Below are 22,511 nucleotides of genomic sequence, written 5' to 3'. Positions count from 1 at the left end.
CCAATGGATGACATGGTAATTTTTATAGTATATCCACATACCACAGGAGTAAAGATTTCCCTCTAACAAATCTAACATTCGGAGGCTCAAAGGAGGCGTTTCACAGGAGAATGCAGCCTTACCACGCTGCACCCTTTCTACACGCACAGGAGGGAACATGCGTTCAAAGGGGGCCTAAATTCCGACCCATAGTAGTATCTTCTTAACATTCATTTGAGAGCCTTTAGGAAGATAACTTAGACTTTTCTCCTTTATATCTAGTTTGAAAATGGAAGTTGGAGTGCTTTAAAAAGTTTCAAGCGCCGTGGATTAGCTATTCCTTCCTGCTTTCCTAATACACACAGAAGTATGTCCTGTCTATAATTGAATGATTAGTCGGACCACTCACTCACCGACTGTGTAAGGTACGTGTCACTCACCGACTCTGTAAGGTACGTGACAATCTGAAACACTTCACGGATGAGGACATCACCGAGGGCCTAAACAGGTGGTCCTTAAATTTTCTGCTTATTCCCTCCTAGCTGAACAATATTTTGAGCACAACCCCCCCCAAATCTGTGTGCTTTTCTGTAAATGACATATATATCCCAATATATCTTGTTCAGTATAAAACATATGCGTGTACAAATAAAACAGATGTAAAATAAACATAAAACAAGTTCTACAATTTTCTCCATGTCCCCTAAAGTATCATCAACTTGTACATCAGAGTCTGTCTGACCCAGGCCAGAAACCACTGTTTACGGAAATGTTCCCAGACGTTTTGGAAAGGAAAACAGAAGCCGGTGCTCTTCACACCCGAATCCACACTCCAAACAGCATTTCTTCCTTTTGAAATGAGAGTGGGAAGAAAGAGATAGAGCCTAGATTAGGAACGAATTACACCAATGCCCTTGGGACAACCTTGACAAACATTAACCCACGCTCAAAACTCTTTTCCCGACAGCCTCAGGCTCAAGAATGTCACTCTGATGAGTAAGAAATATGAAAACACAAACACATGAGTCTGAAGGGAATGAGCTGCTGGCTGGGCTCTCATGAGGCAAGTTTAAGTTCAGCGATGCATGTCATTGCTTCTTTAGAGGATTGACGAGATTAGCTCGTCTTACAAATCTTCTGGGAGCAAGAAAAACTGACGTGTCGGAAGCGATGTTCTCTTCACCTGAGCACCACTACCTCTGCACCCCCCTCACTCCCCGCCACTGCAAAATTCAGTGCAATTACACTTTAACGTGTCGGCTCACAGACCTTGGAGAGGTCCCGTGACAAATGTACAGCAAAGCCTTTTTCAAGCTATGCCTCTTTTTGGCCCATTGGTATCTAAAGCAGAACACATTTTAAGAATATACTTAAATAAAATTTTGGAAGCTAGAAATGACAAGTGCGTGGGCTTTTTCCCCGAGCACAGTACTTCCTAACTGTCTTCTCCAGGGAGGACCGGGGTGGCTGGAGCATACACCCAGTCATCCTTATTCAGTACCAGGGTCTCTGGTCCTACATTCAGTTCTGATACAGCCTTTTAGCTCCTCAGTTGCCCATGACAGCATTCAAGCTGCTTATAATCTACCCGGAAGCCCCAGGGCAGACCCCAAAGACTTAAGGGAGGTGGCTGAGGACGCACAAACACAGAGGCAGGTGTACAGGAAAGAGAGCTCCTGAAGCGGCCTCAGGACGCTATACATGTTGCCCTGTTTCTCAGTTCGTGGGGTCATGTGATATGAGGGTCATGGTGTCCTAATGATGGTATGTCTCTGCGGAAGATCAGATCCCAGGCAAATCAGAGCGGTGATGACATTAGGAGGGTCTGTCTGATGAGAACGATGACAGGGGCACTGCCCGGTCCTTGGCGCTGCACCCTCTCAACCTATCTCCCCTGGATGCCGACGGAGATCCCTCCGTCCCTGTGCTCCACGTGAGAAAAGCCGCCAAAACCATGCTGAGTCTTCCTGTTATCAGACCTGCAACGTTAACGTCAATGCCACACGCATGACCCAAACCTCCCGATTTGGAGAAGCTGAAGAGAATGGTAGTCACACATCTTTAAATGCAAGAGATGCCGGCCTGGGTGAGTGAACTGAAAGAAACACATAGAATTTCTAGGAATCCAGAGAGGATGCAGCCATGGACTGGAGTGTAGGTGACAGAGAGCAAAACCAAGCTAAGACTGTGAATCCTCTGACGACTGCCAACCTGCAGATGGCGGAGAGTATCAGAGTAATCTAGTCAGCTTTTAAAAAATAATCCCTTACCCCTCCCAGGATTCTGGTCGGCTTCCCTAGAGCAGCTCAGCTGCCCTTGAAAATCCTTAATTCTGAGCCACTGGTTTGACCGCGGGGCATCGTGTCATACAGCATGAACAGGACACCCCGGCCCCCGTATAACTTCCATCCCAGGACCGCTAATGATTTTAGAGACTCTGAAGAAGGGATGTGTCTGAGCATGATGACTACAGACAAGTAAGACGGGAATGAAAAGATAAAGCTCTGAATGATGGCCAGTCGGCAAGTTTGTTCCTACAGAGCTAATGGGTGCTACCTGTCACCTGGGAAAACTCAGCAGCTCACACGAGAATTCCTGGCCGCCTGCTAACGGACTAGACTCCAGCACAACAAGCGGCCCGTCGACTCTCTCCTCTTGCTCGCTCCTCCAACGTGTCTCATTCCTCCATTCTCTTCTCCACAATTCAGACCCAAATGAGAAAGTAACATCTTCGTAAAACCTCTCAAATTCAGAGAATGACCTGTATCATACTCAAATTGGGCCACTATGGATCTTTCCAAACCATGTGTCACTTAAGTACAGGCTGTCCCTTCATGGGCAAGCCTGCACAGACTCTAACATACGGAAATGTTCATCTAATAAACTCTATTGTGACTTGACTAGCAAAATACTAATAATACAGGCTATCTAATAGCACTGACCATAAGTAAGCAGCCTTTTTATAGAAGCTGGCGCTAATCATAATAGGAAGTATCATGGGGGAAAGAATTAAATCCTCAAGAAAGAGGGGATAAACTTTGATGATTAGGGCAAGACACAGAGTTCTGAAAAAAGTCCAAGTATTTAGGCATTTGTAGGAAAGGGGATGTCTAGAGCAGTGAGCCCCACTGTTATTAAGTCCATTGCAATAAAAATAAAATTTTTTTAAACAGAAAAAGTTTTAAGAACTAATTTTTAATGGTTATTATACACAAAACACAACAGTAATGTGTTGTATATTATAAAACAAAGATAGAAATTTTAAAATGAGTCAGCAATAAATATAAATAGAAGCTCTAATTTTTTTTTCTTTTGTAGCTCATCTTGCATTTTTTCTTTGGGTACATACATCCCACATGAGAAGCCACTGATCTAGAGGGGAGGCCAGCAATCGACAGCTCACAGAGCATAGGTTTGTAAATAAAGTTTTATTGGAACACAGTCACACTCGTTCAATCACATGTTGTCTAGAGCTGCTTTTGAGTATCCACACTGGTGGTGTGGGATTGCAACAGGCTGTGTGCCCTGTGAAGCCTAAAACATTTACTATCTGGCCCTTTACAGGAAAAGTTTTCCACGTTCTGATCTAGTCTCGGTAATGGCAAAAGTCCTTCGAGCCCTTTACCAAGTAGGAAAAGTAAATGATTATGAATGCAGTGTTTACTGACAAAATGAAAACTGCCCAGCTAAGGAATTAGGAAAAATCTGTTTGTAGGTAAATACTAAGTTTTGACAAGGTTTCTCAGTGGTGGATAGGACCCTACATATTTCTACGTATTTCAAGTAACTGTATTTAGCAGCTTGCCTAGATACAGTTTCCCTCTGTGGACAGATGAATCACCAAAGCGAGTACAGTGGATAAGCTAGAAAACAGCACTGACACTACACACAGCCTATTCATGGCGTAAAAATCATTAAAAGTGTAACCAAGGAAGCTGCAGAAACACCTCGAGCCGCCCTACACGGTGTCTTCACTCCGAGTACAGTCCACGGACCCCTGGGGAACTCCAAGACTCCTTCAGGGGCCGCCCAAGTTCAAGAGTACTTTCATAATAATACTAAATCAAACTGTCCGTTACGCCGTGTAGACGTCTGCATGGATGGTATAAAAATGACAGCAGGGAAAGCCGCTGGCACCTTAACAGGAATCGACATGGCCGTGCCAGCCTGGGACAATGGTCACTGTAATTCCTGATGACCGCACACCCAGTTTCTTCCAACAAATGCCAATTTCAGTTAAGAATGCCCCTGGGGCTCCTGGGTGGCAGAGTCAGTTGACTGTTCGACTCTTTATCTTGGCTCAGATCATCATCGCACCAGTTCGTGAGTTCGAGCCCTGTGTCATGCCATCAGCACGGAGCCTGCTTGGGACTCTGTCTCTCTCCCTTTCTGCCCCTCCCCCGCATGTGCTCTCTAGCTCTCTAAAAATAAATAAACTTTAAAAAAAGAAAAAGCTGGGGTGCCTGGGTGACTTGGTCAGTGAGGCATCCGACTCGACTTTGGCTCGGGTCATGATCTCATGGTTTTTGAGTTCCAGCCCCACGTCAGGCTCTGTGCTGGCAGCTCGGAGCTTGCTTGGGATTCTCTTTCTCTCCCTCTCTCTCACTGCCCCTCCCTCACTCACACTGTCTCTCTCTCTCTCTCTCTCTCTGTCCAAAGGAAAAAATAAACAATGCCCTTGATGAAGTAAAAAGTGCTCACTTCATTAAGTCTCAGCCTTCAGTACATGCCTGCGTGACAAGGCAGAAACAGGCACAAACTGCTTCCTGTCTACATCGCAGGGGCCACCTTCTCAATGTGAAGTGAAGATGGAGTTATAAGCAGAAGTCACTTGCTTTTTTCATGGAACATCAGGAAAAGAAATGGCAAAGTGCAGTTAATTCAGACTCGGGATTTAGCAGATATTTCCTCTAAAGTGTAAAAAGTTAGCCAGTCACTTCAAGGAAGTTTTTTCCATCAGTAAAGTTGTATCTTTAAAGAAAATGTTAGAATTCGGGGAAACTCATCTGCCACTATGAGCTTGACAGCTTTGTCATGCTTGAAACAGACTTTTGTGATAAGCTCAGCAGTGTTAACAAATGTCTTCTTTTCTCTCTACTGTACCACGGCAAAATCTTTGGACCGTGTGCATAACTCCGTGAACCAGTATTTTCTAAATGTAGAATGCAGAATCCTACAAAACCATCTAGGGCTAAGATTAGCTCAAAGTACAAGATGGACCGAATGGACTTAAGTTTATTTATTTTTGAGAGAGAGAGAGCGAGAGAGAGCACGCACTCAAGCAGGGGAGGGGCAGGGAGCTAGGGAGAGAGTAAGTCTCAGGCAGGCTCCACACTGCCAGAAGGGAGCCTGACGTGGGGCTCAGTCTCACGAACCCTGAGATCATGACCTGAGCCGAAATCAAGAGTCAGACGCTCAACTCACTGAGCCACCCAGGGGCTCTAATGGATTTAATGTAACAAAATTAAAAAGGTTCATGGGTACGGTTTCAAATTCCACACTGCATGATCTTTAGAAAACGATCACTTATTAGTCATGGTAAAGGATGGAAGAAGGAAAGCCACAGTGAGGTGAAGAGGCTATCAACAGCTCTCCCTTCTCTAACTACACCTCTGCTTAAGCCTGGGTTTTCTAAACATACTTTCACCAACGCCACACATCACAACACGGTGAACAGAAGCAGATATGGGAATCCGGCTGCCTTCCAGCAAGTCCGAAGTTAGAGGTCAGCACCGGGGTAAAGTGAGGCCACTCTTCCGGCTGACTTATTTTTGTCCTGGTAAGCAGTTACTTTTCATGAAAACGGTACCTACGCTAGCATGTAAGGGTTTACCCACATTTTTAAAGAAACTAATAAATGTTTAATTTTAGTTTGATTTCTAACAAATCCCAATAGATAAAACCCACACAAACAAAAGCTCAATCATGTTCAGCACGTGTAAAGGCGGCCAGAGGTCAACCCACTCATCATATCCTACACGCAATTTCCTGTTTTTATGAGAAAAACCCTGCAGAGTAAAGCTTTTTCCCTTTTTTGTTTCTCAGTTCACTTTTTCACGAGCTACCCAGGAAGCGCAGGGAAACCAAGAAGTGAGTCCAAAGTCCTGCGTGTGCAGAAGAGGGAGTCTGGCTCGGGGCGGGAGAACACCGCCCCACTCCACAAGCAGGGGGCAATTCCATGCTTGGGGACCGGGCACTTCAGGCCTTCTCATCAGCTATAAGCACAGACACGGCTCACCCCACCTCGCCACCCTCCGCAGCCCCCAGCGCTGCAGAGAGGGCTCCCCTGTGCGTGTTGTCTGCTCCGTTCCATTGGCTAGAACTCTTCGGGGACCCATGCACAATTCTGGATTTTCCTGCCAGATAGGTGGAAAGATCATTTGAAATGGCATTTTTCAGGCCACGATGCTGTATTCAGCGATGTGCATAGCACGAAAGATAGAGCCACAAGGCCAGGATTCGCTGTCTCGGAGCCAGACAAAGAGGACAGACTGGGCTGAGGGTCACCGCGCGGGGACTAACGACTGCCCCTTAAGGTTACGTGGCAGCATTTCCAGGGCGGAGGAGGCAAAGACGGGCACTGCTCCACGTCATCAGGGGCTAAACATCCAGATGGACTGAACCACGCTCCTTCCCTGGGGCCCGATCCCCTAGCCACGGCCCTAAACACATGAAAGTCAAGATCTTAAAACCTACGAGCCTCTCAAATTACGTGTAACAGGATTCACAGCTACATCATCACCATTGCAAGGCAGGTATCGACAAACCTGTTTCCACCAACATGCACGTATTTACCCCCGCAGCTAATCCCCAATTCATAAAGACATCGTAATGCCAAAAGCCATTTCTTAGGATTGTAGCATAAAATTGCCTCCTAGAAAAATGTTCTAATGGCAACTAGGCAAAAAAACAAAAAAAACCCTAGATTTTATACATTATATACACAAGACAGATGATTAATAGACTTTTGCAAGCCAGGGTAAGAACCTCAGAATTATGTTATTTCCAGTTTCTAACTCTGGATTTAAGGTACACACATGCACCCTCTATCCCAAATGAACACATCTGAAACTACTACTTGAAGGGCAAAATTCAGAGATTCTTAGATTCTCCCGATTCCCCTTAGGACAGGATTTTCTGCAGATCTCCTGGGTTGAGAAGCACCAGCAGAGAAGTGTGGTTTTGAAAGCAGAGTCAGTTGTAAAAGGAAGGAAAGAAAGCAGTGGCTTACCTGTGGTCAAGGTGACTGAAGTCTTGCAAATTCAATTCCCTGGTGTCCTGTGTCAGATAAATTGTATCCACATCCTATTTGAAATAGAATTAAATCACGTAGATGATCAGGAAAGAGGGATGCAGAGAGAGAATTGGACAATGACACAGACAGATCTTCACGTAATCTGAAGAAGGAACATTTTAAGCAAAGAAATGAATGGCAGTGGGGAAAGAAAGGAAAGAAAGAAAGAAGGAAGGAGGGGAGGGGAGGGGAGGGCAGGGGAGGGGAGGGGAGGGGAGGGGAGGGAAGGAAAAAAAGAAGGAAGGAAGGAAGGAAGGAAGGAAGGAAGGAAGGAAGGAAGGAAGGAAGGAAGAAAGGAACCAGCCAGTCGAATATCAGGTATTCTCGAAGCATGTGTGTGTGTGTAAGCACACATACACGCCTGCACACAGACACGCTTACCCACTGTACTTCTTCTCTGTATGAAAATCCGAGCCAGTCACACACACAGGCGTACATCTGAGAAAATCCACCTGAAACACACAATAGAAACGTGACAGGTTTTTGGCTAAACAATTTTTTAAGTAAAAATTTAAAGATTTAAATATGGCCGACGTTGACAATGCTGATTATTTCTTTCTGTTTGGGAAAACAGCAAACATTCTCCCCTGTTCTATAGTAAGTACATAGCAGGACGCAACACAGCTTAAATATAGGACTTTTGTCCGCCAATCTAAAGTCTGTGCAGAGGTAATTACACCTTAAAACTAATTGCACCTTTACAGAAGCACACTAGGAATAGACGTAACTTCCTGGCACGGGGACATCCATGCAGCCGTTTATAATTTGGTTTTAAAATGCATGCTCACCGCAGGGGCCCTGCTCGGCCACGGTCTGGCTGTCCCACAGGGCCTGGAGACTGGCCAGTCGCTCAGAGGGCTCCATGGAGACTTTTTTCATGATTCTCCTGTAAGATCAACAGTAACAATACATTTCAAACATCGACTGGTTTGCCCTGCACGTAGAAGTCTATTTTGTGATACACCTTTTTTTAGACCAAAGATGGGTGCCACTTCGATTTCGGTAAATATAAATTCCAATTTTTTGAGCACTAAGAAGATGGAACCCTCAGAAACTTAATAATAATCTCCTTTCTTTAGCCCTCTTTTAGAAGCCCAAGGAACTATCCAGGGATGTCAACAGCCTCTATGTTGTTTCGTTGTTTGGTAATGTTAGACTGCATTAGAGTAGTTAGAAGTTAGTGTGCTCTATTTAATAAATTATCGGATGCTGTGTATACTAAATTTAAATCACTAACTTTCAAAAAATTAAAATACAAACTTCCTCCTCTGCCATTTCACAGTACCCCGTACACACGCGCTCAAGGAAGAGCACGTCAGGTTGGAAGAACTATTCCTTTTACTGTCTCTTGCCCCCGACAGCAAGTCCTCTGGGCCAGCAAGCATGTCCAGTCCCCACTCATCCTCAGAAGCCCACAAGGTCCTACACACACACACACACACACACACACACACACACACACACACACAAGCAGGACAGAGCAGTGGTTCAACACACAGCAGACTGCCTCCAAAGTTTCATTATTCATAGATCTGGTGACGTAAGAGGGCCTATTCCCATGGGGTAATTGCGAGAAAGAAAGAAATTAATACCTGTGAAATTATTAAAACAATCCGTGCTGCCTGCTAACGTCTCAATAAACGTTAGCTGATGCTTTCAGATTTATCACATAGTAATCATGTAAATTCTTTTTAACATTTATTCATTTTTGAGAAACAGAGATAGAGCATGAGCAGGGGAGGAGGCAGGGAGAGGGAGACACAGAATCCGAAGCAGGTTCCAGGCTCTGAGCTGTCAGCACAGAGCCCGATGTGGGGCTCAAACTCATGAGCTATGAGATCATGACTTGAGCCGAAGTCAGACACTTAACCGACTGAGCCACCCAGGTGCCCCTCACATAGTAATCATTTAATGAGTCATTTATGAATCCATTAACTCACCCCTGAATTTTTATTGAATGTCTATAGCAGGCAAGCCCAGCTGTCAGGTACTATGTACACAACCATGTACAAAACCCACATTGTTCCCGCCTATCGTGAGACCCACACAAACAGGCAGTACGAAAGGAGAACTCTTTACACAGGAGAAGCAGAGGGTGTAGTGGGGGGAAGGGGGGCAGCAAAAGGGCCGTTAGCTTCCCCTCTGGTGGGGGGAGGGCAACAGAGAGCAGGGAGTTTGGACACGCTCTGTCTGTGCTAAAAGCTGAAGAGTAGTAAAGACTTCATCAGGGCGGGGTGGGAGTGGGGATGGGGAACCAGGAGCCGGGAGAGTACTCCCGATAAAGGGAAGGAAGTTCACGGCGATGAGAAGGCTCATGCTCGCCGCCAGAAAGGGCACAGGGTTCAAAGCGGCCAGCATACCCCGCGCGACGGGACGGGTAGCAGAAGGGTCTGGGGAGCTGGCAGGAACCAGGTCACGGACAGCCTTCGAGGTCCAGTTACGGGGTTTGGATTTTATTCTCAGGGCAACGAGGAGCCACAAAAAGCCTGAACAGGGTGCACCGGCTGGAGAGACAGGCGCTGGACACAAACCTGCAGGGCGGGGTGGGGGGCAAACTTTGGACACAGACAAGTAACTTGAGAAATTAAATAGAAAAGCCCAGTGAGAGGGAAGGTCATGAGCTTCTGGCAGCAGCAGGTGGACCAGTGAGGGACCGTCTCCACCACCACAGCCCAGACCTGCGCAGAAAGGGGGCGGCGGGCACGCAGTGGGGCTGCCGGCTTTCCGGGCTGAAAGTTCCAGACGAACTTGAGGGATGCTGGACACCGTGGGCTGGGCGCTCAGGAAAGAGAGGGAAGACCCAAGGGCTGTACGGCCCAGAGGCCCCGAAAAAGTCCAAGCGCTGGTCCTTCCGAGGAAGAGAGGGTAGAAGGCCTGTGGTCACAGGGAGACTAGTGAACTGTGACTTCACCCCAGCACACGCTGTCGTGGGAGCTGATGAGGTCTTGGGCGTGGCCCTCAAGAGTCAAGTGGGGAGGAAGGGAGGAGCTCACAGGCTGTGAGGAAGGGTACTGGGTTAGAAGCACCGAGATCACGGAAGGACCCGGGTGCGAAGTGCTGTCATACAGATGCTAAGTTATACTGAGCATGTTTTAATCTTTCATTAAATGATTTAGAAGCACTTCTGCTACATAGAATGCTCTCAGTCATCATGACGGATCTCAATCACCTCGTGGACTATTAGCGGGAAATGTTCCCAGTTACCTCTGTTCTCTCACGGGATGGATTCCAGACAAAATGCGCTACCTCCCGGCACGGTGCGCTGTTCTACGGAAACCCTCTGACACATAACAAAGCATTTAAACACCAACGTTCCGCGAGCCCTGAAGACATTTCTACATCCTTGCAATGTTTACGATGGAGGTATAATCAGGTAAAACCAACTAGGCCAAATGTCCTTAATTCCTTCAAATTCTCGTGTAAATAAATGCATGACGTCTGCGGGTGCAGCATGATTTTTCTCGATTTCGCCTGAAAATACCTATGATTACCTCGTTACCTTAAAACTCCTGAACTTGGGGGTAACTGTAGGTTTAACAAGACATTCACAATGAAAGCGGTATTACAGAATCTTCCCATTTGGAATGATTCACCTCAGTTCCATACCATCATTCGGTTTTTAGTGGCGCTGCGTTCCGGCGATGAGACAGCAAAACCAGATATTAGGCAAAGCAACAGCAGACCTTTCGGAAACAGCCCCAGCATTTACACAACTAGATCGAGTGAACCTTGGACACATCAAACCAGACGCGGGTCTGACTTCACCTGAGATCACATTTGTCTTCTAAAATTCTTGGTTTGTTTCAGCAGGGCTACACGGCATGCTGTTTCAATGACACACAGGACAAAGCTAAGCTAGTCAAAAGCAGGAAGAAAATGAGGCAAAAATCTTTGGCAGGAAGCCGGCAAGATCGAGAACAGGAAAGTGGAAGTCTGGGATTAGAGGGAGGAAAAGACTTGTCATGGCAGATTCAGAAACTAAAGCCTCAATTTTATTCCAAAAACAACACTGGACATTCCTGCTCGGGCGGTAAGGGCAAGTCGGCTGGAAAATGGGAAGCAGCGGCTAGCGTAGACGTCTGTGTGCAGAGGCTGCCCCTTGACCTCCAAAACCACTCTTTGAGGGTGTTAGTCTGGGGTTTTCCAAGCAGCCCTGCTCCATGATGCTTCTCTCTCTTGTAAGGAACTAAAAAGCACTTAGATTTCAGGAACTGAAGACGTCTCACGGAACAGGCGCCCTGACTCACATAAGAGATACGTTATAAGGAGTAAACTTCGAGGAGACGGCTAGTGTTTCCGGCTCTAACACAATGGGAAGGGAACCCCCCCACTCCTCCACCCCTCCTCTGGCCCATCTTGTTTTCTGCCTGTAGTTAAACAGCAGCAAAGAGCCCATGTGCGTGCACCAGAGGGCACAGTTCACACCTACGCACACACGGAGAGAGTGTGTTGTGCAGACAGACAGACAGAAAGGACTTGCTGTCAGAATAAGATCTGCCACGACAGATCAACCAAAATCCTAGCAAATGCGCAAAGCCTGCCCCTCGCTCACTGGCAGGACGGTGGAGCGGGCCAAGTGCGCGTGCATCACCGCCAGCTGTGGGCCACAGGCTAAGAAGGGCGGCGAGCGAGAGTGCACAGGCACGCGAGCTCTCCTGCTTCAACTGCTGACACAAAACGATCTGTAAACTCTTCTTCCGCTGAACCTATTTATTTAGAATTCAGCCCCAAAGCTCCTCCCGCTCAGGAGGGCCGCAGTGTCCAGCGCGCGACGCGCTTCACTGACGCAAACCCCATCCCGACAACATACCGCATCTGTGTTAGGGACGTGAAGGGACCACACGGCGCCCTTCTCTGTTTACACATAAACTCCTATTCTGCCGCTTCTCTTCACAATAACCTCACCTTCTCATATTTAACTGGCTTTGACTGCATAAACAGATCTGCAGGCCTTCTTTACTGTGGAAGGAAAGACACCTGGTCCTAATACACGGACACCCAGGCTCGGCCAACGTTCCCAAGTGAGTCCCGCAGAGGACGGAAGAATCAAGTACACGGAAGCCGAAGGAAGACATCGTGTCAGGTTAGTGTTCGGGGCGCCTGGGAGGCCAGTCAGTTAAGTGGCTAGCTCTTGATTTCAACTCAGGTCATGATCCCAGGGTCCCGAGATGGAGCCCTGTGTCGGGCTCGGCCCTCGGTGTGAGCCCGCTTCCCGCTTAAGATTCTTCCTATCTCCCTCCACCAGTCGTGTCCTCTCTCTCTCTCTCTCTCTCTCTCTCTCTCTCTCTGTCTCTCAAAAAGACAAAATAAAATAAAATATAAAATATAAAATTCTAACAAATAAACTAAAAGGTTACTGTTCTATCCCCTAAAAAGGATGTTATTAAGGTATATTTAACCACAGCGAAAAAATCACATCAGAGAAATGTAATCAGCTTACATGTAAACATAGAATAATAATGGAAAGAATCATAAGGCGGCTGGGTGGCTCAGTCGGTTAAGCATCCAACTTATGATTTCGGCCCAGGTCATGATCTCACAGTTCATGGGTTCGAGCCCCGTGTTGGGCTCTGCTCTGATGGTGCAGAGTCTGCTAGGGATTCTCTCTCTCCTCCCCTCTCTCTCTGCCTCTCGTTCTCAAAAAAATCATAAACTTCAAACATGCTCCCTACAAATAGTGCCAATTTCCTTTCTGATGGCGCAGGCTTCCTTCTGACACTGCTGGGTACTGACGCACAGAAGTCAGAACTGCAGCTACAACTTCTGTAGCGCCGTGGAAGCAGTTTCCATGAGCTCATTTAATCCTCACCTCTACACACAGCATTATTCCGCTTCACAGATGAGGACACTGAGGCACCGAGAAGTGAGTTAGCTCGCCTAGAGTCTCACACCCGCTGAAGCATCTCGACAAGCGGGCACCCCCCAGTTCCCACCTCAAGGCTCTCTCCATACACACCCACGAAGTCGCACAAAGCAATGCTTCTCCCTGAAATGTAGCTCCCATTTCACTGTAGTGTTCAAAAGCCTTCCATAGCTCCCCAGCACCCATCTTGAGGCTTGTCCTCTGGACCCCAGTTCCAGCTGCAGTAGGCAGGCGGCTGTCTCCCCTCCCCTCCGGCCTCCACCAATCCCCACAGAACTCGGCCCAGCACACCCCCGACAGAAGCCCTCCCCCAAACAAGGAGGAGGGCAAATTCACATCCTACATTCTTCTCCCGGCATCCCAAGTCGCACATGACTTTCCTTTCTCTGAAATCCTAGGATTTTCTCTGTGCTAAAATAATTGGTGGAACTTTCTCACACCACCTCTAGCCTACAAACTCTTGGAGAGTAGGGCACAGTTCACTCATGTATGTGTGGCCGCCTGACGAAGTGCTTCAGTGAGCATTTTCTAAATGAATTCTTCCATGTCCTGATGACTTACTTTAACATTAAAAAAAAAAAAAAAAAAAAAAAAAAAACCTAGCTTCATTTTGGAGAACAGCCAAGGTTCTCGATATCAGAAAAGCTGAAGCCATAACACAAAACAGCGTCCTGGAGGGCAATGCCATTACGGGCACCTCTGGGGAAACAGATCCTATAACACTCAGGCCACAAGTATTTCCGTCACTTTCCCTCGCCATCACGGTCTCAGCTGGGCCTGGGTGAGAGCAGTCACAGAACAATGCTAACGGCGGTTTGATTTTTAAATTTAACTTAAATTTTCTTCTTGAATCATTAAGCCTTCTCCATATTTCGAAATAACCTTTCCTTGCCTTTTCTTTTTTAAGTTTATTTATTTATTTTGAGGGAGGGGCAGAAAAAGAGGGAGAGAGAATCCCAAACAGGCTCTGTGCTGACAGCGTAGAGTCTGATGAGGGGATCGAACTCACACACCATGAGATCATGCATGACCTGAGCCAAAATCAAGAGTCGGACGCTTAACCGACTGAGCTACCCAAGCACCCCAAAGCTTTCCTTATTTCATAAGAGGAGGGAAATGTCATTTTGTAAGAGAAGGAGAGAGGAAGTGATAAATGTATATGTACAGAAGGGAGGTGAAGAGAGAATACTGGTGTGAATATTAATTTTAACTGAAATTCTTCATTTTTTGCTACCTACATTCTCTTGATAATAGTCAAGAGTACTGATTATACTTTGTAGATTATTTATATGTTGTTTTTATAGATTTTATTTTGATCATGGATGTAATTTTCAAAATTTTTATTTGGGTAAAACCAGATGCTCAGATCTTTACAGATACGTTTCATGTATACAGTTAAACTTGGGCTGTCTAACAACTAATTATCTGAACTGAGGGATGCCCTGGCTGTGTTTGTCCCTCAGATTCTCTAAGTTCCTGATATCCGCTCATCAGATATTTTCCGGTCCATCCATCCCAACCAAAGTGCCCTGAGGAAGGAGGGAGAGCAGGGCCCAGATAATACATCTGATGAGACAAATGACTCCAACGAGGCTGAGGAGTCCGTATATAGTTTCTTTCCTATGTTTTTATTTTAATTCCAGTTAAGTTAACACACCATGTGATGTCATATACAGTTTCATTTTCTTCAACTTATTGTGAGTGGGATGTATGACATTTACTAGGGACATATTTTGGGTATTTTTGTTTGTTTTTAATTTTTTTTTAACGTTTATTTATTTTTGAGACAGAGCATGAGCAGGGGAGGGGCAGAGAGAGAGGGAGTCACAGAATTCGAAACAGGCTCCAGGCTCTGAGCTGTCTGCACAGAGCCCGACGTGGGGCTCGAACCCACGGAAGCGAGATCACGACCTGAGCTGAAGTCGGCCACTTAACCGACTGAGCCACCCAGGTGCCCCTGGACATATTTTGTTTTGCATGTTCTCCATTATTGACATAAAGGAAATATTTCCCTTACTGACCACTTAAACCTAAAGCACGCTAGAGATGGACAAGAAAGGACCTGATTACCTCTCCACCCTCGCTAGTCGATAACCAGCACCAATGTAATTACCCATTTCCCCAGCCAAAATCGTGCAACACCATGTAAGGAGCTTCGAGAGTAAAGGCCGAACATGCAAGTCACAAAATATTACAGGTTTAATTCTCACAACCAAACCGTGCACAGTGGGTAGGAAAGCAAAACGGAAGTCAAGTACATTGACATTATTTAAATTTCCTGCCAAGTCAAGTCCTAAATTATAATCCGTGGCTTCTTCCACATCGGAGCTGTGTCTGCCTTCCCTGCCCTTGACTCTAAATCCTCCGCCCGCTCCTCAGGGGGGCTCCGCACAGCCAGCCTGTGTCCCACCACCTCCCACGTATGCCCAGGCACCCACTGTGTCATCCAGATCAGACACCTTTTCTTGTAGCTCCACACACGGTTTTCAAGAACCATCCGTGAGAGCGATGTGTCCACAGTGTCAGTTCACAGAGGTGAGTACATGGGGAGCCCTTCCCGGCTCTTCCTCTTTCACTTGCCCTCATTCTGAAGACACGTTCTCTTAGGTGCACGTCTCTCTGGCTGACCTGAGAAAAGCCACGCTCTACGCCAATGCCTCATGTCTGCTACATCTCCAGACTTGGACCTTTCCTCCAAGCTCCTGCCCCACGTACATAACGACCCATCTGACATCCCCACCTATAACCCTAGATCTCAGGCTTAGCATGCTTACAACAAAATGGTTGGGGTGCTTTCCCCCCAAAATAAAACTTGCCCCCCCACACCTGCCCTGGGCCCTCTCCCCCTCACTGCAAAGTAGCACTGGCCACTAAGTCCTTAATCCAGGAACCCTGGAGGCGCCCTCGGTCCTCTCTTTCCTCACTACCATCACCCACATACCAAATCCATCAGCCGGTCCTGCACCCACAATAAACCTTGTCTTCCATCTCCATCCTTATCTCCAATGTCACCGCCCCACCCTGGCCGTGGCCATCCTCCCCTTGATCACCGGCTCCTAACCTGCTCCTCCCCTTCCCACACCATTCTCTCTCCGCAGCACTACTTTCATAAACTGCAAAGGGAATCACGTCACATCCCTACTTGCACGCACCACTGGCTCCCTAGGGAGCTGCCGCTAAACTGCAAACTCTTCACTCTCTCCGTAAACTGACCAGAGCCTACGTTCCCAGCCTTATCTCATACACCAAGCTCCATCCCTCCCGTCTGCACCCTCCTCTTCCACACACTCTGCCCCAGTGTGGCTCCCAGGGCCTCAGCGACGCCAATCCTGGTTCGGGCCGGTGACACAGCATGAGCAGAGGCCCGAGAAAGAAGCATTCCTCGCCCTCTGCAGGCTCCTTCTCTTCCACGAGGGTCTGTTCAAAGAATCATGGCCACGGCGAGGCCACTTGCAGACAGAATTGTATTCCTTGTATTCGGCCTGCACGGAAGATCGGTTGCAGTCAAATTTATGCTTCCTTCCTTCATTTATGTACTTCCCTTTTTCAGGGGGTCTGCTTCGCAATGTAAATTCCATGTGGCTCGTGCACCCCAACACGTAGCTCCCCACCATCTGTAGAAACTCAATATTCACTGAGCGGATGAGGGTGTAAAGAAACAACTGTAACACAACGAAACAGGTGCTACCCTAGGAAGTGATCACAAAGTTCTATGGAAACATAAATAAAGAAACGCTTCTGAGTTCTGGGCTACGTCCTCTGGAGCGGACGCTTGTCTGGAATGGCAGCTTGTGTGGAAGCACTGAGAGTGTAAGGGGCTGACGTGCTCGGGAGCCTGGGACGCGGAGCCAGACGGCTGCAGTCTTGTACGCCAGCCTCACTGCATAGACGCTTCCGGATCACAGAAGGGTAATCCTTGTGGCGGTGCGCGAGGAAGACAAGGAAAGGACTGGAGGCAGAGACGCTAGTTAGAACCATGTACCCTGGCAAGTGAGACCCTCTGAACTAAGGCAGTGGTCATGAGAAGACAAAGGACCAGACCAGAAACTATGCGTGAAAAGGGCTTGGCAACTAATCAGATGTGCAAGGTAGGGACGAGAGACTATTTAAATGATGAGGCCACTGGGGCGCCTGGGTGGCTCAGCCAGTTAAGGGTCCGACTTCAGATCAGGTTATGATCTCACAGTTTGTGAGTTTGAGCCCCGCATCGGGCTCTGTGCTGACAGCTCAGAGCCTGGAGCTGCTTCAGATTCTGTCTCCTTCTCTCTCTGCCCCTCTCCTGCTTGTGCTCTGTCTCTTGCTCCCAAAAATAAAATAAACATTAAAATATATTAAATGATGAGGTCACTAACTGAGATATACTATCAAATGCGGGCAGGTTTTTAGGAAGAAACTTGCTAAGTTTAGGGGCTGTACCCTGTAACCTTGGGGACAACCTTCTGCGACCAGGGGACAGAAGGGGAGAGGAGGGTAAGGCGGAGCTCATGGATTTAGAAACTAACGTGCATGCGGTGACGGCCTCTCTGGAGACGGAGCTCATCATGGAATCCCTGCCTGAACCTTTTAAGAAGAAGTTAAATGGAAGCGAAAAGTGAAAACACTTTTCTTATACAATTTTCCCTGGGAAGGAAAAATGGGAGACACAAAACCGAAAATAAAACTAATTCCCTCAAAATATTAGGCAAAGAAAACTGCATTTTAAAGAAAGCAGAGATTCTGAGCACTGCTCTGAGGGTCACACCCACCCTTGCTAAGCAAGGTGCTTAATAAGGGTCTCATTTTGCAGTGCTCATCCGGAAGGAGAGCAAAGGCATCATCAGGAAGGTGGGGTGCGAAGTCCCACGACTCAGCTCAGCTCAGGAAACAGGGGTTGTCGGATTGCTAACACATGATCACCCCCAGATAGCTCTCTGCGGGCTGGAAGGATGTTTTGCTGCTGGGTATTTCCCGTTGCCGCTACTCATCGCTCCTCACCTCACCCCCGCACCCTGGTCCGCCCGCGCCTCTCCCGCACACACACAGGCGTGTGGCTGGACGTCAGCAAGAGCCTGGCTTTAGGAGGCCTCCTACCTGGAAATTCCAGCCAGACAGGAGTCGGCTCCCCCTTGCCCCCACTTGCCACCTCCGTTCCCTCCACAGCAAGCCAGCCAGAGAGTCAGAGGGACCCAGGAGGCCGCGGCTGCCCCGGGGAACGGCCAGAGGACACAGTGCCGGCCCCCCAGGCTGGCGGGGACTGAGGAAACAAGAAAGCCCAGAACAGAGCCCTTAGAAGAACCCAGCAGGTGTCAGAAAGCCAGACACGGAACGGAAGGCCCGTCTCCCGGAGCCCCCTGCAGGCACCCAAAAGGCTGGAGCAAGACATGAGGCTTGGTTTTCCTGCGTTGCCTCAACTGACAAGCAGAGCATCCAGGAGTCTGACCCATGAAAGGCAAGTCCCCGAAACTTCCTTCCTGCTCCCCGCAAGCAAGGTGCCCGGCGAACCACCTTAGACGTGTCCTCGCACACAGCGAGCACAGGGAATTTCCAGAAATCTCTGGACTGGCTCCTTCCAGCCGGAAGGCATTCCCACTATGGGCTATCATTTTAGGGAGCTTTCTGGCACCAGGACCTTTCTGCCTTTTGACCTAAGCCGATCCAACCCCTCTTCCAATTCCCCACACGCTCCCTCAGGACACACTGTTACCCATAGTAATTCTGAAGAAAAGCACGTTAACAAAGAAACATGACGGCGTGTGCAGACACAAGTCACTAATGTCCCTGACGTGGGCTCCAGGAAACTCAGAGGAAAATGAAAGAGGCTAATTTTTGTTTCTTTTTTGTTTGTTTGTTTTTAAGTTTTGTCTTACTGATCAGGCAAAAAAATAAATGAATTAATAAGACAAAATGAAGGCTCTCATACTCTTCGTTAACAGTATATTCGATGTTAGTAGTAAATTTCTGCAAAGCACTCGGCCCCCGGCATTGGGGTAAATCTCACTCACACCACTAAAATTCAAGTTCCACCACAAAAGTTTCTGCTTTAGCCTCAGGAGCACAGGTGATGGATGGATAAAGACGATGTGGTTGATATATACACTAGAATACTACTTGGCAATGAGAAGGAATGAAATCCTGCCATTTGCAACAATGTGGAGGGAAATGGAAGGTATTATGTTAAGTGAAATAAGTGGGTCAGAGAAAGACAGATATGATAGGTTTTCACTCATATGTGGAACTTAAGAAACTTAACAGAAGACCATGGGGAAGGGGTGGGGGGAGGGAAAAAATAGTTTCAAACAGGAAGGAGGCAAACCATAAGAGACCCTTGAATGTGGAGAACAAACTGAGGGTTTATGGGAGGGGGAAATTGGGTGATGGGCTCTGGGGAGCGCAGTTACAGGGATGAGCACTGGGTGTTGTATGGAAGCCAATCTGACAATAAATTATATTTTAAAAAGGGGGATAGGGGATGGCCAAACCCTCTGTCACCCAGGCTCTTGAAAGTAGAGAACCTATGGGAAACCTCAGACACAAAACACAACAGCTTGAGTCAGGGTCTGCCATTTAACACTGAAGAGAAGACAGAGGCGGTGGGGTGGCCCTGAGGGCAGGGGTGACAAGGAGCCAGCTCTCACCGGAGGTTCTCGCCCTTCCCCCCCACCCCGCTCCCCCAACCCGGTCCCCTGGGAACTCACACTGGAGAGAGGCCAGGAAATATCCTCCGCAGGCAGGTGCCGATGTGAGCCAGCACCTCGTTCACGTCGTCGGGGGAGGCCATCTTCATGGAGATGCTGTGCTTCTCAGTCTCCACGACCATCTGCAAGAAGCGGGCGGGACGCTGCTTAACAACAAGTCTAAATGCTGAGTGTTGTGTTTTAAGTCACGTAAACTATGTATTCCCACGGACAGGTACCAACAACACAATTCCAGCTTTTTCAGAAGCACTTCCTTAAAATACCACCCTCAGTTCAGACTCCAAGAAGCGCTTGGGTGGACGGGCGAAAGGCTGTCAGAAACATCCAGAAACTGAAGTGAGGGTTTCTAAAGGCGAAACTACTGATTCACACGGACCCCCTCTACGTGGGCGCACACACGACAGAGTCGAGATATTCACATTCGTTTACCAACGTTTTATCCTGAGATCGGTCTTACACTGTCCGCTGCATCCCCACCATCCGGTGTGAGGAAGTGTACCTCCTTCAGTCAGCAACTCAGCGCAAGCCATTGCCTTTTTTAAAAATATGTTTTAAAAACAAAGACCCTTATGACATGTTTAAGTGAAATGCTAAAACCTTTTGCCCGGTGGCAAAAGAAAAATCAAATGCTTATCAACAATTCAACGTTTCTCAGAAGAGAGAATTCTCGGAAAGGATTATGTGACAGGAACATGGTAATCATGTTCAGGGCTAGGCAACGAACCATTCCAACTAACTACTGGGAAATGTCCAAAGCTTGCAACAAAAATGTTGACACTGAGGTCATACAGCTAATAAATACAAACCAACCTGAGAAAATGGGTGGGTCGCAAAGGCCAACAGGTTGTTTATGGACACATTTCAAATAAAGAGAGTCCATGTCAATCACTTTAAAAAATTATCATTATCTTGGATCTCAAAAAATATTTATGTTAGGGGCACCTGGGTGGCTCACTTGGTTAGGTGTCTGACTTCGGCTCAGGTCATGATCTCAGAGTTTGTGGGTTCAAGCCCCACGTTGGGTTCTATGCTGACAGCCTAGAGCCTACTTCAGATTCCGTGTCTTCCAATCTCTCTCCCCTCTCCTGCTCCTCTGCTTTATTTAAAAATAAACATTAAAAAATTTTTTTTAAATATTCATGTTAAATGTAATCCCTTTGGGGTTCCAAAATATCCTTACATATTTACTTTCTGCTGGTATTTACCTTGTGAAAAAATAAGATGAGGAAACATAACACTTAATGTGCAACTAGCCCATGAAACTAGCTTTTACTTTAGCTAAAAGTAGCTCAATTAAAAATAATCATATGGGTGAGCTTGGATGGCTTAATCAGTTGATCATTCAACTATTGATTTTGCCTCAGGTCAAGGTGAGATTGAGTCCCACATTTTGAGAGAAAGAAAGAGAGCATGAGTGGGGGAGAGACAGAGAGAGAGGAAGACAGATTCCTAAGCAGGCTTCTCATTGTCAGCGCAGAGCCCAATGCGGGGCTCAAACCCATGAACCGTAAGATCGTGACCTGAGCCGAAACCAAGAGTTGGACGCTTAACTGACTGAGCCACCCAGTGCCCCAAATAAATAAGCTTTTAAAAAAATAATCCTCTTTCAAAATGTTTATGTTAAAAGAAAAAGTAATCCAAGTTATCTGCCAAAATGATGAGATCAGAAAGACTTATGTGACCCTCGACCTTAAAATGTTACTTTTCCACAAGGACCCAGGAGGAATCTGTCAATACGTACCGCCTCTGCGCCAGGCAGCTGGCTCCCCATATGTATACAAAGGCATGCATTTTTTATCCTAATTTTCATGCATTGGTCTTGTGGAAGGTGACCCCAGGAACAGTTCTCCCCAAAAGGGCAGCAAGCGTTTTGCTGTCCCTGCCAGTTACTTACTGGTCAGCCCCAGGATACCTCAAGGAAGTATCTCAAGCAAACCAAAGCTGCTTTGTGCAGTTAGGTTCAGATGTCCCAGGTGCATGAATGTGTGCATATGCGTGTTTTAAAAAGCCAGATACTCCGGGACACAGCCATTGGGTCCACCCCTAGCATCCTGACCCGGGCAACCCCTCCCCCCCCACATCCCACCCCGGGGAATTCTGTTCTTCACCACCCGGCACGTCTACTCTCTTCACATCTAGTACAGCTATTCAGCTCACAGTTGGGTGTGCGTAATTAGTCAGTAGCTTCTTCCAATTCCACATACTCTTAACACCCATCATTCTTTACTGCACAGGACTGAACAGAGTGACAGGGAAGAAATAAGGTGACAAGTAATGGGAAGAAAGGAGGCCTTCCCATCCGCACTCACACAAAAGCCGTGTGCAGCCCTGCATAATATATGTCACCACCTTCCAATAATGTAAAGGCTGCCACAGAGTGACAGAGGTGACACTAACACGGCAAATCATCTCACCAGGACAAAGACTCCCGTTCCAATACCTCCGTCCCTCCTATTTCCGCTGCAGGGAAAAAAAAAAATCACACACTTGAAACAATTCTGGTTTGGATCCCCCAGCTGGACGCAACCCACGACCTCCAATCCACGTTTATGAGAATAATCGGTGATGTAAGTGCCAGTGGCTCACTTAGGAGAGGTTTCCATGGGGCACCTGGGTGGCTTAGTCGGTTGAGCGTCCAACTTTCGCTCAGGTCATGATCTCGCGGTTCGTGGGTTCGAGCCCCGCATCGGGCTCTGTGCTG

General features: G+C 47.3%; 1 protein-coding gene across 4 annotated transcripts in view; it reads right to left on the bottom strand.

The window, feature by feature from the left end:
• CARMIL1 (capping protein regulator and myosin 1 linker 1) overlaps positions 1–22,511 on the bottom strand; it is a 300,801-nt gene that overhangs the window by 162,734 nt on the left and 115,556 nt on the right. For all 4 annotated transcript variants that reach the window (XM_039257306.1, XM_039257307.1, XM_039257309.1 and 1 more), the window contains exons 5-8: positions 19,811–19,932; positions 8,062–8,159; positions 7,655–7,725; positions 7,211–7,284 (exon numbers count right to left, since the gene is read on the bottom strand). In XM_039257306.1, coding sequence (XP_039113237.1) covers positions 7,211–7,284; positions 7,655–7,725; positions 8,062–8,159; positions 19,811–19,932 — 365 coding nt within the window. The remainder of the gene's footprint in view (positions 1–7,210; positions 7,285–7,654; positions 7,726–8,061; positions 8,160–19,810; positions 19,933–22,511) is intronic.

Source organism: Hyaena hyaena, unplaced genomic scaffold (assembly GCF_003009895.1).
Source record: "Hyaena hyaena isolate Hyena2069 unplaced genomic scaffold, ASM300989v1 scaffold_614, whole genome shotgun sequence".
Classification (NCBI taxonomy): Eukaryota; Metazoa; Chordata; class Mammalia; order Carnivora; family Hyaenidae; genus Hyaena; species Hyaena hyaena.
This window is presented reverse-complemented; position numbering and strand designations above follow the sequence as displayed.